The 15,061-nt window shown below is 41.4% G+C and overlaps 1 protein-coding gene across 2 annotated transcripts in view; it reads right to left on the bottom strand.

Moving 5' to 3' along the window:
* gfm2 (GTP dependent ribosome recycling factor mitochondrial 2) overlaps positions 1-15,061 on the bottom strand; it is a 71,823-nt gene that overhangs the window by 54,665 nt on the left and 2,097 nt on the right. The window contains exons 2-5 of one of the 2 annotated variants that reach the window (XM_069937332.1): positions 9,042-9,140; positions 8,629-8,716; positions 7,433-7,478; positions 4,768-4,805 (exon numbers count right to left, since the gene is read on the bottom strand). In XM_069937332.1, the coding sequence (XP_069793433.1) occupies positions 4,768-4,805; positions 7,433-7,478; positions 8,629-8,716; positions 9,042-9,101 (232 nt within the window). In that variant the 5' untranslated portion in view covers positions 9,102-9,140. Of the gene's footprint in view, positions 1-4,707; positions 4,806-7,432; positions 7,479-8,628; positions 8,717-9,041; positions 9,141-15,061 lie in introns of both variants that reach the window. The other variant, XM_069937326.1, reaches the window with a different exon arrangement.

The raw sequence follows: 15,061 nt of genomic DNA on the forward strand, positions 1-15,061 counted from the left end.
ATAAGAAGTTCGATCTCAGTACAGCTAGTCTGAAACATTATTGGTCCGAACTTATCTCTCAAACATGCTCTTAAATGAAAATAACAAATGAATGATCAGACAAAATCCTCAGTTTATAATCAGCTTTAAAAATCCTAGTTTGTATTTGACCTGAGACCAAAAATAGATCAATTCTAGAATAAGAATCAAATATACTGGAATAAAATGAATAATCTTTCTCTCTAGGATGGATTATTCTTCATGCATCAATCAATTCAAATCTCTCATCAAACCCAATGCAGTCTTAGCAGTTTTTGTTCTTGTTGTTACCCGAGTAGACCTATCCAACAATGGATCGAAACAAAAATTGAAGTCCCCTCCTGTTAAAATATTTTCATGTGCCTCTGCTAAATTTAAAAAAGTGTCCTGAATATATTTCTCATTATCAATATTTGGAGTATACAAATTCAAAAAAAGTCCATATTTCTGAAAATATTTGACAATGTATAAAGGTACAAAGTTTGTATCTTTAACAATATAGAAAAACACCCTCCCACAACACTAACTCTCTCCATTTTACAGGTTGTGACCAGAGTCCCAACACACACATAATCCCACAGAAATCCACACCTCCCAAATCCCATGGTATTTTCAATATGTAAGCTTTAATCATTTAGTTAATAAAAATTAATTAATCACGATTAAAATTGTAATTCAAAAATCAAAAAAAAATTATTTTTAATAATAAAAAATGCATCAGGCAATTCGTCCATCTCAGTTATGAAGTTAAATTAAAAGAAAGAAAAAAGAGATAGTTCATTACATCAAGTTCGTAATAATTACTAAAAGGTGAGCATATTCTTCCACTTGACCGAAATTTGTAAAGAATCTATTCTGTCGTCCCAGACTAAAAATCTTCAAATTTGCAGGGTATCAAAGGACAAACTAGTAACCTTTATCATTAAAATTTTCTTAGCTGAATTAAATTCTTTCCTTCTTCTCAACAGGTTTTCACTCAAATCATGGTAAAACAAGATCCCATCCTCTTCCAATAACAAAGGACCTTGTTGTTCCTTCGCTCCTTTCACAAGATTTAAAACTTTTTCTCTATCTTGTTAACGCAGAAATGTTATGAATATAAGATAGTGGGTTTTAGTTAGAGAGAGCTTAGGTCTCAAGGCCCTATGGACTCTTTCATTTTCAACCTTGTTTTAAAAATGGTCTTCTCCCAATACTTTAGGAATCCAATCTTGAAAGAAGCATCTGGACTTTCTTTCCCTTCTGACAAACCTATTATTTTAATGGTATTTCTTCTACTAAGGTTCACCAAAATATCCATTTTATCAGAAAGCTTTTCATTTACTGTAATTAAATCAGTACTTTTATTTTCCACATCAGTCACCCTGTCTTCAACATGCTGTACATCATCCTGCACGGTTTCTTCCATTTTCTCTCATTTCTTTTTCATTTTATTTACAACTTCCATTATCTTATCAGCTTCTTCTTTCATCTCTTTAATTTCAGCCTTAACCTCCTGTAATCCTACTCTCATTTCCCCTTCATCCCTTTAACCTGTTTCATGATCGATAATGAGGATTAAATTTAATTTCTTCTATTATCTCTTCTTGAATCCCTTCTTCCTCCTCTTCAGCTGATGAGCCTCCTCTTGAGCCAGATTCTTCCTCCTACGGTGCTGAAGTCAATGTCCTTGACTTTTCTGTAAGAGGTTATTACACTCCCAGTAGTGCTTTAAGCTTCATTGTACCACGCATGCATGACTTCTCCACCGATGCTATCTCCCTGTGTTAGCGGCTGATAGGCGCCGGAAGGAGTCCCCTCTGAGAGCTCACCAGGTCGGAATGCAGAACTGAGTCCAGCACCCTGCTTCATCATTTCTTTTTTGTTTCTCGTCTTCTAATCAGGTTCTATTTGGTACTGCTTTATCTTTTTTGGAAGCATCATGAGAGTAAGGTAGGAGGGTTTAAATACACTTTAAAATGGTTTAAAATGTTTTTTTTTTCCTTTGCAACCGCTCGACCGTGTCTGCCTGTCCCGCATCGGACTTGTCAGCCACAAACGAACCTGTAGCTGACGTGGACATTTACCCCTCCATAAATCTTCGTCCACGAAGCCAAGCCAAAGAAGAAGAAAATGGTTTTTAAATGATAAACAGTATTTATTTAAAACTTTTAAAATTAATTTCCCAAGGAAGTCATGAGCCTGTGTGTCAATCCTACAGCATCATGTGAAGTCCCCCTGCCAAGATTACTGACTTGATTCAATTACGAAGTTAATGAAACAATCATTACAACAGATTTAAATTGGCAATTATCAATCTTTTTATTTTGAAAATTTTATTTAAAGATTTTATAGAGCATTACAAAACAGTACCCTCCCCTTCCCTCCCTCTACTGAACTATCTCAGCCCAACCCCTCCCCATCCCTTGGAGCCTTAAATTTTTTTTGGGTTATTTAAAATTAACTATTCGACGTGCCAACTCTGTACATATCATTTATTTAAGATCGATAGCTATATGTTCCAAATACAAACTCCACATTTTAACAAAAAAAGGATAATTATTTCACATATAAGAAGTTATTTTTTCCAAGTATAAATACGATTGTAATTTATTATGCAATCTTTGTATATTCAACTCTACCTTATTTTTCCATGTAACAGCTATACATTTTCTTGCTACTGCTAACCCTCATGGCAGAAAAACCAGTTGAGGTTTATCCACTCACAACCCTGCTATTAATACATTCATATAACCTAATAAACACATCATTGGATCCAATTGCAAATCAACTTTGAATAAATCTCTCAAAAATTTTATAACTTTTTTTCCAAAAAGGCTCAACTTTCCTACATGTCCAAACAGAATGCATAAAAGTACCTCTCTGCTCCCCACATCTGAAACACAAGTCTGATGTACTAAATCCATATTCCTTCAGCTTTTCAGGAGTTAAATTTGAAGTCATCTGCCACTAGTGGTATTGACCACATCCAGTCGACGAGGGAGGTACTGTTTTGCAGTTTTTTTTTGGTGGGGAGGATTTTTTTTTTGTAGGGAGGGTTTTTTAAATAAATTGGCAATTATCAATCTAATGAGAATCAAAATATATTGTGCACATTCAGTCAGAAAATTAATGTGAACAATTAGTTGCTGCAACTAAATATAGCTTTTGTATTAATTTTAGCAGGAACCAACATTCAATAAACTTTCATCCAGATTTCCACAAATGTTGATTTGAGTACAAAACCATATAGTGGAGAAAGCCTATTGTGCTTGTGCCTGCTTTTTGAAAGAGCCCCCAATATTACCTAAATTTAACTCTCCAACTCCCATAGCTACCTCGACTACACCTCTTTGCACCTGCCACCAGTAAAGATTCCATTCCATTCTCTCAATTCCTCTGTCTCCGTAGCATCTACACCCAGGAAGAAGACTTCCATATCAGGTCATCTGAGATGTCGTCCTTCTTCAAACAACATGGCTTTCCTTCTACTACCATCACCTGCATATCTTCCCTCCACCCCCATGAGTAACAAGGACAGAATTCCTCTTGCTCTCACCTACCACCCCACCAGCCTCTACATCCAACACATCCTCCTCTGCCATTTCCTCCACCTACTACGTGAACCCACCACTAGAATGAAGGCACTTTCAGGTGACCAAAATACCACGATTTAAAGCCGCATATTCTACCCCTATATAGCTGTCGGAAGTCCACCTGAAAGACCAGAAGGCGCCTCCAAGGCACACTTTCCAACCCTCCTCCGAGAGGGATAATCACCGGAGCACTGAAGTCCCCCTAGGCACCTGAATGCGGCTGCTAAGGGAATGACAATCAGCTGGCGAGCACCTGACAGCCCCCCTCCCCGCTGCCTCTTCCCCCCCCCCACCCCCGGCGCGGCACGTCAGGATTGGGGCGGGCGGCTGCCCCAACCCTGAAATCCCAAAGGGACAGGAGCCGGAGTGCGCTCCAAGGCGCCTCCCGTGCAGCTGTCCCTTTCAGGTGGCCAGCGCTGTGCTTTTAGTGCTGCCACCCGAACGACCATTCCACAGGTCTGAATCCGCTTCTGCAGGGGCATTCTTGGCTGAAAATGAACCTGAAAGCAGCTACATATTCCCCTCTCCTCCTTCCGCAGGGACCTCTCCCTCCATGACTCGAGTACATGCCCTCCATCCCCACCAATTTTCCCCTTGCTTATTCTTTGTTTACTCCTTGAAGAAGGGCTCAGGCCTGAAATGTCAGCAATACACCTTTATCTCCTATGGACGCTGCAAGACCATCCGAATTTCTCCAGCATTTTGGTGTCTTTTTATTACATCACAGCATCCGCAGATTTTTGTGTTCCTCCCACTTTGCCTCCTCCAGCATTATAAACTTTCCTCAACAAAGTATTTATCCAATCCTATTTTTAAAGTATTTACTGAATTTGGGTCTTCCTTGCTTAAAGAGTCTATTGCAGATCATAAACTGTGATTTTTTTTTTGCATGTGGCATCTCTAGTTCCTTTAAGAATCACCCAAAAATTACACCAAATTTTATGTAACTTTTTTTCCAGAAAAAGTATCCAAAAATCAATAAACAGAAAAAATGAATGTCAATTATTGACCAAATGAATAACTAATATTTCATGTAATGTGTTTCTCAATATTAGGTTTTGTTATCAACTGAAACAGTGTAATAAGTTTTCATCAAAAGAGAGCATATCCTTACCCCCAAGTGACCTGGTGTATCCTGCATAATAAAGTATCCTCTCCGTGGTTGTGGTTTTACCTGCATCAATATGTGCCATGATTCCAATGTTCCTTATTCTGTTAATGTTTATTAAAAAAGACATATTTATACCCTTTTCAAAATTTATTTTATCTACTACGTATCATAGATGAAGATTTTTTTCTGAACAGTTTTTTTTCCAATACAGCCAAAATTCAGTTTTATTTTCCTGTCAATCTGAATGACAGTAAATTCTGCACGCCAGTCACTACGAGTTTTAAACAAAATTGTAATGTAAACTGATGAAACCAACAAATGTACTGAGCTTTAACAGTAACATATAACCATAAAATAATTACAGTACGGAAACAGGCCATCTCAGCCCCTCTAGTCCGCACCGATTTAAGTGATCTCTTCTAGTTATACCTACCTGCTCCCTATACATAACCCTCCAATCCCCTCACATTCATGCACTTATCCAACCTTCTCTTAAGTGACAAAATTGACCCTGCTGCAGCCACCTCTTCCGGAAGGTCATTCCATTCAGCCACCACTCTCTGAGTGAAGAAGCCCCCTTTCAAGTTACTTCTAAACTTTTGTCCCCTAACCCTTAACTCATGAGCCTTCGTTCCAATCTCACCTACCCTCGAGGGGAAAAGTCTATTCATATCTACTCGATCTATCCCCCTCATAATTTTAACTACCTCTATCAAATCCCCCCTCAACCTTCTACACGTCAATGAATAAAGACCCAGTTTACTCAATCATTCTTTGTATTCTAGATACTGCAATCCAGGCAACATTTTAGTAAATCTTCTCTGCACCCTCTCTACCTTATTGATACTCTTCCTATAATTTGGGGACCAGAATTGCACAGAATATTCCAAATTTGACCTCAGCAATGCCTTGAACAGTCTCAACATCACCTCCCAGGTCCTATATTCTATGCTATATTTATAAAGGCCAGCATACCAAAGCCTTCTTTACCACTCTATCCACATGAGAATCCACTTTCAAAGAACGATTAACCATTATTCCAAGATCTCTCTGTTCCTCTGCATTCCTCAATGCCCTCCCATTCACTGCCTATGTTCTGTTTTGATTACTCTTCCCAAAATGAAGCACTTCACACTTATCAGTATTAAAATCCATCTGCCACCTTTCAGCCCACTCTTCTAAGTAGTCCAAATCCTTCTACAGTCTCCGAAAACTATCTTCACTGTCCACAACTCCCCCTTTTTTTGTATTGTCCGCATATTTACTCACCCAATTTACCACTCCATCATCCCAATCATTAATGTAAATGACGAACAACAAGGGACCCAACCAGGATCCCTGAGGCACACCGCTCGTCACTGGTCTCCATCCTGACAGACAGTTATCCACCATGATTCTCTGGCGCCCATCTTCTAGCCACCGTTGAACTCATCTAACTATCTCAACATTAATACCTAGTGCCTGAATCTTCCTTACCAACCTTCCAATGTGGAACCTTATCAAAGGCCTTACTGAAATCCACATAGACCTCATCTACTGCTCTACCCTCATCAACATTCCTAGTCACCTCCTCAAAAAATTCAACAAGATTTGTCGAACATGAACTTTCCCACACAAACCCACGTTGGGTCTCCCTGATCAGTCCCTGCCCCGCTAGATACTTATATACATTATCTCTAAGAATACTTTCCATTAGTTTACCAACCACCAACGTCAAATTTATTGGCCTAACCCTGGAACCCTTTTTAAAACAGAGGAACCATGATGATGACATGCCAATCCTACGTCACGTTGAAAAATCACAGTCAGAGCCTGCGTTATTTCCTCCCCGACTTCCCTCAAGGTCCTGGGGAAAATCCCGTTGGGACCTGGAGACTTATCCACCTTTATAAGCCTCAAAGGTTCAAATGCCCCCCTTTCTTTATCCCTACATTTTCCATAATCACCCCTTTTGCTTCTTTTATCCTATATGATTCCATATCCTTTTCCCTAGCAAATACCGAAGAGAAGAACTTATTCAATATCTCCCACATCCCATTTGGCTCCGCACACATTTGTCCACTCTGATTCTCTAAGGGACAGATTTTATCCTTCACTTTCCATTTGCTATTCACTTATCTGTAAAAACCCTTTGGATTTATTTTCACCCGGTTTGCTATAGAAACCTCATACCTTCTCTTTGCTATCCTAATTTCTTTCTTAAGCTTCTTTTTACAATCCATGTATTTTCAAAGCATCTTGTTCATACCTTGCTTCTTGTATTTAATGTAGGCCTCCCTTTTATTTCGAACCAACTTTCTAATCTCCCTTGAAAACTACGGCTCTCTTGAACTTTTGGCCCTGCCTTTTATCCTAACAGGAAGATAAAGATTCTGCACCCTCAAAATCTCACCTTTAAATGACCTCCAATTCTCCTCTACCTCCTTCCCATAAAACAAATCAACCTATTTTAATTTTATCAATTTCCATCTGATGAAATGAGAAGGTAAAGATGTTTGCAACGAATAGGCAAACAAGCAGAACATAAAACAGCTTTTATGTAAAACCATGCAAACTTGTTTAATTCCTTAATTCTTTTCAATACATTGCATTGTCAAGGAGGTATTGGTAAATAAACTGGTAAAGATTTATATTTAAAACAGTTTCTTCCCAACAAGATTTGCTGTTAATTGTAGAGACATTTATTTTAACCACTGTAAAATTTTATGTTAACCAAATTCATACTTACTTAGAAATGTCTGGGTTAATAATTGTACGCAATGACTTAACGTTTCCTGTAAAGTAGTGAAAACTAAAATTTATTTCTCTGAATTAATGTGATCAATGTACAATGTTCTTAACTTTTTTAAAAAAAGCTTTAATTATTCTTAGAAAGTATTGCAAAATTTAGTTCAATTGATCAACCTTTAAGAAAGATTGAACATTAGACTGTCATTTATATTAAGCACAAATTAGTAACATTTTCTAGAAAAATACAACATAAACATTACAAATAATGCACTTTTCATAATTAAATTTTAGTGTGATGCATTCTTCTAAATAATTCCCCATTGTGCTATTAAATTCTATTTTATTTATGAACGGATATGCATATGTAAAGAAGAAATAGCCTATTTTCAGTCACCATCAATTGACAATTGATGCCACAACACAAGACTTTAATGTAAATATGATTGGTTTGGTGCTTTGGAAGAACACAATGATCACCTTGTAAGTTTTCCAATTCAACAAAATTTTTGGCGGTGGATGCTGTAATTTGGCACATTCCAGTTTTCAGGAGTACATGCTAAAGACCACACTAAAGCTTAAGCCACTTTCAGATGGAATAGCTGTGAGAATGTGGCTCCGGAGCTGGCTGACATTCAGGTGGCAGCGCTGTTCTGGCATCTGAAAGGTCCACAGAGCAAACACCGGCTCCAGTCGACTGTTCCCGTAGTCCCGCCTGCTTTCAGGTGCCTAGGGGGAGTGACCAGAAGCGGAAAATACACTTACCCAAAGAGGGTTGGGTCAGGGTTCTCCGCTTTCAGGTGGCCTCCCAACAGCCGCATTCAGGTATTTTAGGCAGCTTTACGTTGGGGTATTCTGGCCACCTGAAAGCGGCTTTAGTGATGTAATTGCGGAGTACTACAATCTATAGTCTTATGACCACTTGACACTTAAGGACTGGGTTTCTTTGTTATGGCTTTTCAAGCAGATGAAGAGTCCATTGTTTAGACTCTAAACTTGAGAGTCACACAAACGGTAATATTGCATCATACATGATGACACTACAATCCAAATCTTCGTATTTTCATTTTTTTAAAAATAAGTTTACTTAAAAAATAAAATTAAGAAATTGATGGAATATTTTCATCTAAATGTATCCTGTATTCAAACTAAAACCTAATTTATCTTTTTTAGGTTATATGATGGGCATGAACTTACCAGGGGGAGTGCTATACTTCCTGTTGAAAATACTTTTTACATTTCTTCTGCTGCTATGTGCGACTTTGTACCACCAACATGGAAGACCCTGAAAGTACATAATCAGAGCTTGCAATTATTTTTAATGCATGCTAAAATACTATAGAGATCACTAAAAAGTTTCTCTTAAGATGCAAAAAAATTGAACTAAATGGGATCTGTAAATATTACAATCCTAATACGAGAATTGCAGTTTTCAAAGGGCAAGGAAAAGGACAATAAAAAAAAATCAAAATAAAGATGCAAGTTGAAAGGTTGTAGAAACTTGGTGAACCAACCGAATGGACTCTTTCTTTGGTGCAAATTTTGATAATTCTATGCAAACAAAAACTCTGTTAGAAAACATTAATATCAATTTAAATGGTAACATTTACCACATGACATCTTCTGGAACAAGTTCCAAATAATAGCAATTCCATTGCAAACCACTTCATTCTCCTCGTCTTTGATGAATATTTTCATATAGAAGATATCTAGAAAAGGCAGAGAATATTCATTAACTGAAATATATTCTACGATGACTTCCACTATTATAACACTGAGTTTTGATTCAGAGTATCAGGTAAAGAGCAAATAATTTTAACAAAGAAAGTGTGGCATCTTTTAGGCAGAGCTGCAAAGGAAAACACTTAATCAGCAAAGAACTGTTTTAATCTCTTTTTAGGCCACTTTTTAAGTCACTTCAGGTTTGGCCATTCTGAAACCAGAAGGGATGTCATAACACTCCTGACGCGTTTCTCAGCCCATGGGCTTCGTCCCCGAGGTGGAGGGGGTCCAGTGCCATCTCAGTGCAGGCCCCTGGGACTCGTGGTCAGCCGGCATTACAGGGGCGATTCAAACATTAAGCCCCACCCACCCAGCTTCTGCTACAGTACCACCACCGCCCCCCGCCCCCCACCCCCAAATCGTCCCCTAGTACGATCGTCTCAGCCTTAGGCTTTTTTTGGGGAGGGTGACCACGGCAACACGGAGGTGGAAACGGCACTGGCCTGGCTGAGTCCACGTGGGCGCCGAGTCGAGGTCTGCCAGAACGTGCTTGGGTGGTGAGCCATGTCTTTTGGCGGGGAATGGGACCAATTCCCCCAGATGGTGGCATAAGCATTGGAGTTCTTCCGATACAGTGGAATCAGCACCATTGGGCAAGGGTGGAATGTCAGATGGCACTAACTGGGACGTGCCATAAACCAGTTCAGCTGATGAAGCCTGCAAGTCCTCTTTTGGAGCAGTCCGTATTCCCAGCCTCACCCAGGGCAGTGCGTCCAACCACTGCAGTCCTGTGAGGTGTGCTTGCAAAGCCTGCTTCAGGTGCCAGTGAAAATGTCCCACTAGCCCGTTGGCTTGCGGGTGATAGGACGTGGTGAAATGGAGTAGTGTGCTGCAGAGGCGCGACAGTGCGGCCCAAAGTGCAGAAGTAAACTGTGCGTCTCTGTTAGAGGTGATATGCACAGGTACCCCAAAACGTGGCACCAGGTTAATAAAAATGTCCTGGCACAAATCTCAGTTGTTCTCAACCATGGGCAGCAGGTGAATCGATTGACCATGGTGAGAATATATTTGTGGCCAATGATGTCAATGTGTTGGAGGGAAATGCTGCACCAGGACCTTGGTAAGCTGATGGACTTTGGCTGTTTGAAAAGCCAGACGTCTTTGCCCAACCCATGCCAGACATATTTGGATGCTATAAGTTTGACAGTAGTGAGTGTTGAGGGGTGTAACATTCCGTGCATATGGTTGAAAAGTCTTTTGCGCCACGATGTGGGTACAAGGGGCTGGGATCTTCCCGTGGAAGCATCACAGAGTAGGGTAGTCCTATCTGGGCCCATTTCTGTTTTTTGCAGCTGAAGTCCTGTGACTGCAGTCCAGGAAGCTTGCACTTCCGCATTTTCTTGCTGGGCCTTGGCCAAAGTGTTCAAGTCCAGGCCCCCCAAAATGGAGCTGATCTCAGGTCTGGAGAGGGCATCTGCAACAACAATGTCTTTCCCCAACACATGCCGAATGTCCGAGGTGAACTCTGAGACGAAAGACAGATGTCGTTGTTGTCTCGCCATCCATGGGTCCGATATTTTTGATGGGGCAAAGGAGAGGGATTTGTAGTTGGTGAATGCAATGAACTGCCATCCCTCATGGTTTTTATTATCAGAAATTCATGATACAATAATGAAAGACAATAGGTGTATATACAGTTATCTCCAAGGGGAGTGTCCTTAACAGTAGAGATAATGCATAGCCAATGTTAGTACAGCAAGGCTTGCCAGAGGGGAGACGGGCAGCTTGGCAGACATTCACCACAGTATAGGCGTCCCTTTGGCATGGGTAAGTTGGTCTGCTTAGTCCAGGCTTCTAGTTCAAAGGTGTTCGATGGCAGAATGCTGCGTTCGGGTGCAATGTTGACTAAAAACCTTTGTCCAGAGATTCGGTCGACAGTGCAGAAGAGGCCTGTGTGTTCACCAACCGCCATGGCCATTACTGGCGGTTGGTGGTGCCATTTCCCTGGGTATCAGATGAGTAAGTGCAGGTGGGACGGACGCATTGGTGGGTGTTCTGGCCCCACCTCCTGTGGTAAAAACACCACTCGTCCTGTGCTTGCCTTTGGACACTCCTGCCTGTATCAGGGTTGTGGTGGTTGTCAAAATGGACTGTGTGACAGAATTTTTGGGAACTCAGTATATTCTGTCTGCTTTGTTTGCCATAGCCCGAGGGTCAGAAAAGTCTGCATCGGACAGGAACAAGGTGATATCATAAGGGAGGTGTTCTAAGAATCCAGCCTTGAACATTAGTCACTTGGAGTGAACGTCGGCTAGCGTGAGCATTTCGGTCATTAGCTCGGAGGGGGACCTGTCCCCAAGTTCATCTAGATATAGCTCTCCAGCTCGGTCATGGTGAAAGTTCATAGGAGGTGCACCTTGAAAGCCTCATACTGACCTTCTGTCAGAGGATTGCTAAGGAAAAGTTCAACTTAAGGGGCCGACTCCTCGTCTAGTGATGTGACGATGTGCCAAAATTTTGTAGCTTCGCTGATGATATCGTGGAGGTTGAATTGTGTCTCTGCCTGAATGAACCACGCGCATGGTCTGTGTGGCCAGAATGCTGGCAGCTTAATGGCCACCATGCTCAGCGCTGGTTCGTCGGCCATTGTGTTGGGTTCAGAGACATCTGAACCATCGGGATCACCAATGTGGCACATTTCAAGACAGAACTGCAAAGGAAAATATTGACTCACATTGTAATCAGCAAAGAACAGTTTTAATCTCTTTTTAGATCACTTTTTAAGTCACTTCTGGTTCAGCCATTCTGAAACTGGAAATGATATCAGAACACTCCCGACGCGTTTCTCAGCCTGTGGACTTCATCCCCAAGGTGGAAGAGGTCCAGTGCCATATCAGCACGGGCCCCCAGAACTTGTGGTTGACTGGCATTACAGGGGCGATTTGAATGTGAAGCCCCACACGTCCTCCCCCCCCCCCCACAGATGCCGCTACAGAAACCACATATCTACTTGACTGCCCTGAAATGTCTTGATAATTATTTTCATACTTTCCTGATTTCTTATTACAGTATTTCTTCTGAAGGTGATGAAAAATGCTTGCATGTGCTTTAACAGATGTACCTTGCAAAACCAGCCTATCTTCTCAACTACTATTCCTTATTTGTGCAATTTCCCACAAATATATCAAATTGAGCAAATGTGATTTTGCATTTATTCTTTTTAATCATATTCACTCCTTCAGGAATGAGGATGATTTTGGTTCCACTACAAATCTGGAGAACTTGAGATACAGAATCTGTACATGAAACTTCAGAGTGAGTAAATTATTTTAAACTCCTGCCTCTTTACTCTTGATCCCTAGTTGCTCCCACAGAAATTGAGAACACCTTGGCCCAAAGGTTTTGGGGCGGCACGGTGAGCCCAACGCTGTTACAGTGCTAGTGATCAGGACTGGGTCTCGATTCTGTAAGGAGTTTGTATGTTCTCCAGGTGTCTGTGTGTGTTGTTTCCCCCCCCCCCCCCCCCCCAAGGACTCTGGTTTCCTCCCACCGTTCAAAATGGCCTTCTCTTTCTTGGAGAGACTGGGCGCGAAATGGGAGATTGCTTCACTGAGTACCTTCACTCCATCCTCAACAGTAACAAAGTAGCCAACCATTTCAGATCTGTGACCACGGTGTCTGCAGATTTTCGTTTTTTACTTCTACATACCAGGGTTTGTAGGTCAATTAGGTGTAATTGGGCAGTAAGGGCATGTGGGCTGAAAAGGCTTGTTACCATGCTGTAGATCTAAATGTTTTAATTTTAAAAAAGTTGAAGGTGGCACTGTTTCTTTTTTCCCCCAATCAGGCTTTGAAGACTTCCTTGATGTATTTTCCCTGACCTGCTGGAAATCACTTGCTATGATGGAACTTAGAATAAAGTGCTTCCTCCATTCTGGATTTGGTTACAATGGTATATTTGTTTTGCTTTCCTGCTTCTTTTCTTCTACTGTTATCTAACTCCTTCCTCAATATTTTTAAACTCAAGTTTCATCCTTTCCCACTAACTTTGTTTTTTCCATTGGTATTTAAATTTAGATATACAGCACAATAACAGGCCCTTCTGGCCCACGAGCCCATGCTGCCCAATTACACCCAATTAACCTGCATTCCCTAAAATTGTCTTGAATGGTGGGAGTCCACGTGGAAAACCCACGCAATCAAAGGAAAAACAAATTCCTTATGGATAATGCAGGATGTAAATCCCCTGGCCCTGATCGCTGGCGCTGTAACATGCTGCACTAATTGTTATGCTAACCCAGTATAGATTACACAAAACCCTAAAAATGATGTAAATCTTCTTTATCCTGCTGTAACACATGGAATAAGAATAAGAGGTTACTTCATAATTTTGATTAATGTCAAATTACAGGAGCATCTATTTAACAACCCTATTGTCCTGGAAATCTGTTTGTATCATGTTCATTCTTATAAAAATTCTGTAAACTTCACTGTTTCCAAACCCATTGAGACACACGAGGAATGAAAATTATGATGCAGGTAGAAAGGGTGGTGAAGAAAGGCCTCTGGTACGTTTGCCTTAATCAATCAGGGCACTGAGTGGAGAAGCAGGATGCCATGTTACAATTGTACAAGATATTGGAGAGACCCACCCTTGGGAGTATCGTAAACAGTTTCAGGAAACGTTATTAAGCTGGAAAAGGTGTAGAAAAGATTCACAAGATATTACCAGAGGCTGGGACATTTCCCCCCCCGAAACATAGGAAGCTAAGCCTCGAAGAGGTATACAAATCACAAGGAGCATAGATAAGGTGAATAGTAATAGATTTTTTTTTAAAGGATAGGGGAATCTAAAACTAGGGGGTGTAGCGAGAGGTGCTGTGAACAACATACAGCTGAAATAGTCTGCCATCCAGCCTCTCTTTTGTCTCTCCTTACGATGATGCCTTCCCCGCCCCCCCCCCCAGCCGCCCAAACCAGAGTATTGGAGGTGGTTAGGTTATCGAGGTGAGGGTGGGCTTGGTCATAATGGTGGATGCCCTCTGTGGCCAGGTTGTGCTACCTCCACTGGTTGGTCAATGTCCAAGTGTGCCAGCTTGAGACGGTCACGAAGACAATCTCGTGTCTGCCACCCATGATAAATGTGGAACCAACATTCTGTACCACCTTTAAAGGACCTTCACATAGCCATTTCAATGGCATCCTGTGCACATGCCAGCACAGGAATACATAAAGGCAGTCCTTAAGAAGTCGTAAATCCATGCCAGGTGGCCAGGATAAGCACCAGTGTATCCACCTTCTCCTTTAAGTGTGTGAGTACCAAAGTGGGAGATTGCTGCTGTCCACGTGCTGCCAGAATGAAATCTGCTGGGACTGTTGGGGTGGGGGGGGAGGGGCTCCATACACCAGTTCTGCAGAGGACATAGCTAGATTTTCCTTGGTGTGGTGCAGACACCTAAAAGTACCCAAGGCAGTTTATTTATCCAATCCAGTCCCTTAAGACTTGCCATGAGAGCCGTTTTCACTAAGCCATTGGACTGGGGATGATAGGCCATCGACCAATGCAGTTGCAAGCCCAGCAACTGTGCAATTGTGGACTATAACCTGGATGTAAACTGAGCTCCTCTGTCAGAGGAATATGGATAGGTAATCCAAAACGCGCTACTCATCTGGCGACGAGGGCTCTCACACAAACTGAGGCGGAGGTGTCGGAGAGCGGGACAATCTCTGGCCATCTCGTGAACCTGCCTACTATTGTGAAGAGGTGAGTACCGCCCTTTGATTGGGGCAATGGGCTGATGATATCCACGTGGATGTGATCAAACCTGTGCTGCGTGGGTGCAAAAAAACTGTAGAAAAAACTGTAGGGGGGGCTTTGGTGGGGTGCTGAACTTTTGAGGTCTGGCAC

This window comes from Narcine bancroftii, chromosome 1, assembly GCF_036971445.1.
Source record: "Narcine bancroftii isolate sNarBan1 chromosome 1, sNarBan1.hap1, whole genome shotgun sequence".
Lineage (NCBI taxonomy): Eukaryota > Metazoa > Chordata > Chondrichthyes > Torpediniformes > Narcinidae > Narcine > Narcine bancroftii.